Below are 3,083 nucleotides of genomic sequence, written 5' to 3' on the forward strand. Positions count from 1 at the left end.
ATTCCAATATCTCTCTCCTACACTTGGGCAGAGGAAAAAGCATACAAGTGATCTCGTGAACCTCTCGGCACAAATTTTGCCAAACACAATGGACAAATTGCATCTCCCCAAGTATTCTTTTGCTATCCAAGGCCAAGGCAATCTAGTTGAGTGGTTGAGCTCAATTTCAAAAAAGCTCTCTCCATACACACATTTTCAAGTAATGGACAGACACTCTGACCCTACCACGGTAATGTTTTACAATTCCTAGGGTGCTTCTCAACGGTCCCATAAAATAAAAAATATTTTATCATTTCAATGTACCAAGGTGGACCCTACACGACAAGAGGGCTCCACGTCATAAGATCATGTCAACATGAAGAAGACACCACACCAGACTAACCAAATCTAAATTCAAAATCTACTCGAACACCCCTCTCGCAACACGAGGGAACTCGAGTTCTCGAACACCGTCAAAAATCCGACCGTTGAAGCCCAACACCCCGTCTACTCAACGGAGCCGACCGTTAAAGAAATAAAAAAACAATAAGTGATTTCACGGCATCACGACTTCCAATGACGTGGCCCGTCATTATTAACCGTAGAGGACCGACCCATATACTCTACGAATACGTACCCGCAGCCATTAATGTATTGCAGAAGGTTTATATAAAAGGCGGAGGAGGCGCAGTTTCTTGTGGATGGGATCAACACACTGCTTCGGGACATAGGTATGGCATTTTTTATTTGATGGGGTCGAGTTCGAGTCTTTGAAGTTAATGCAGAGGAAATCTCGGGTAAGGATTGAATAATCGCGGAATAACAAGAAGAAAAGTCCTTTCTTTCAACAGTAGGTGAAGAAAACCAGATCCGAATGGGGTGTGTGGCAGGCAAGCTGTCGAAGAAGAAATTGAGAAAGAAACATCGTCAGAGAAACATTTCTGTTTCTGCCTCTGCTTCTAATCATATGGTAGCTCTGACTTCCAGCACCTATGGAGTTCTGAGAGTGGACTCCTCTCCTCGAGTGGAGGCCAAATGCAAACCCAGAACAGAAAATCAAAATCAGGACGATGGGAATGAAAGTTCGAGTCAGACAAAGAGTTCCGACTCAGAGCCCCTGAAGGGGTTGGATGGGAATAGCTGGGTGGAGAAAAAAGTTATAGAGGAAGAAAATGCAGTGGTTAGCAGTACAGAGGACCAACCAGTTACTACCATTAATGCTTGGGAACTCATGGCTGGGCTCGAAGAGTCCCCTGCGAAAAAATGTTTGGAGAAACAGGGGAGCCTTTACCATACTGTTGAAGAAATTGATGCCCGGGTTTCAGGTAATGTGAGTGAAAAGAAGCGTTTTGGGAAAGAGAATGCAAGGCCCAAACAGATTTCAACACCTAGTAAGGTCAAAAGTGGATTGGGCCTCAGCAGTCCTCTGGGAGAAATCGATTTTAATAAATGTAATAGTCCTGAAAATGTGGGTTTTCATGTTGCTTCTGTGCGTTCGAAACAGAGAATGAGGAGGCCTGGTTCTCATGGTTCCATGACAGATTTGAAAGTTGCAGCAAGCAGGAGACTGGATTCAAGCCTTAGGCTTTCTCTTGACCTTATCAAGGAACCCAGCAGCCCTCTCTTTGATCCTAACTTGCTTGCTTCGTTTGAGAGGGCGTTGGAGAATTTATCTGAGGAGGAGTGGAATGCCATTAGAAATGCAGAGGGGCGGCATCGCAGGAAGAGCCCAAAAGAGGGTGTTTTAACTTGGGCACTTGAATCTGACAAAAGCAAGGACAGCCCACTTTGGAACTTTGAGGAAAAATGCCCTCCTGGGGGGGCCAATGCTGTGGTTCTCTATACCACTACTTTGAGGGGTATCAGGAAAACATTCGAGGACTGCAACAATGTGAGAGATGCACTTGAGAGCTATGAGATTTGTATCAGTGAAAGGGACGTGTCTATGCATTTGGAGTTCAGAAATGAGCTCCGAAAATTGATGGGTGGGAAGCTTGTAACGGTGCCCAGATTGTTCATCAAGGGCAGATACATTGGTGGTGCTGATGAGGTTCTCAAAATCCATGAAGAAGGTAAAATGGTAGAGCTGCTTGCAGGGATTCCAACAGCCATGGCTGGCAGAGTCTGTGATGGGTGTGGAGGGGTAAGATTTGTTCCTTGCATGGAGTGCAGTGGAAGCTGCAAGCTTGTGAATGATGATAACATGGTGGTGAGGTGCCCTGATTGCAATGAGAATGGCTTGATTCAGTGCCCCATTTGCTGCTGATATCATTTTGAATTCAGCTTTTAAGTTCCAGATGATCCCATTCCAAAGTACATTTACATTAATTTCTGCACCTTATTCAAAGTTAGTAATTTTTTCTTGCGTTCGATTGATTCTACAGCAGATTTGGACCTGATACCTTACAGGGCTACGGACCAGTAATGCAATATGTTAGTTGGTTTGTCTTGAAATTTCTCCATTTCTCCATTCTTTTCCCAGATGGTATGTTGTGTAGCTCTTTTTAATTTATCTATGAGAGTGGTATTATGCTTTTGCTTTTTACGAAAGATTGCGCAGGAGATTCCATTTTTCAAGTACAGCAGCCGATTTTCCCTCGCCTGTAACATCCACGTGACACGGCTGACAAGAGCAGAAGCCAATTTCAAATTATCTGGTTCTTGGAGTGGAATTCTATGTATGATGGTCAAAATATAAATTACTCGTTTTATTTCTCAAAGATTTTTCAAGATATCAAATTGCTTCCAGGTTCTGTTCAATGAATTCTGATTCAGGATGTATAAAATATGTTGGTTTTCTGTTTATGTATTTATCGCACGAAATCTGATGCCGAATGTATGAGTAAATATGTTCCAAGTTTTTTTATTTATGTAATCTCACGCGACGGATTGTGTCCAAGGATGTTATATCGATATATATTAAGTTTCAATTTATGCAGGTTGGAATGTATATATTTTATGTTATGTATTTTCACTTGATTGCGAATACCACGTTAATGTTATTTTAGTTAAGTTTCCAACGTATATATTTTATGTTAGGTATTTTCGCGGATATCACATTAATGATCAGTAATTTTTTCCCGAGGTAAAATGTTAGGTATTTT

General features: G+C 42.0%; 1 protein-coding gene across 1 annotated transcript; it reads left to right on the forward strand.

Moving 5' to 3' along the window:
• The first annotated feature begins 688 nt into the window (after positions 1-688).
• Positions 689-2,701, forward strand: LOC149221464 (uncharacterized). Its single transcript, XM_089382981.1, has one exon. The coding sequence runs from the start codon at positions 854-856 to the stop codon at positions 2,243-2,245; it is 1,392 nt and encodes a 463-aa protein (XP_089239107.1). The 5' UTR covers positions 689-853; the 3' UTR covers positions 2,246-2,701.
• The last annotated feature ends 382 nt before the right edge of the window (positions 2,702-3,083 follow it).

The sequence above is a fragment of the Pinus tabuliformis genome, chromosome Q (assembly GCF_031772625.1).
Source record: "Pinus tabuliformis cultivar Carrire ecotype Pingquan chromosome Q, CPIR1, whole genome shotgun sequence".
NCBI lineage: Eukaryota > Viridiplantae > Streptophyta > Pinopsida > Pinales > Pinaceae > Pinus > Pinus tabuliformis.

Coding starts and splice junctions, on each gene's coding strand:
- LOC149221464 (XM_089382981.1), top strand. CDS start 854: ATGGGGTGTGTGGCAGGCAAGCTGTCGAAGAAGAAATTGAGAAAGAAA.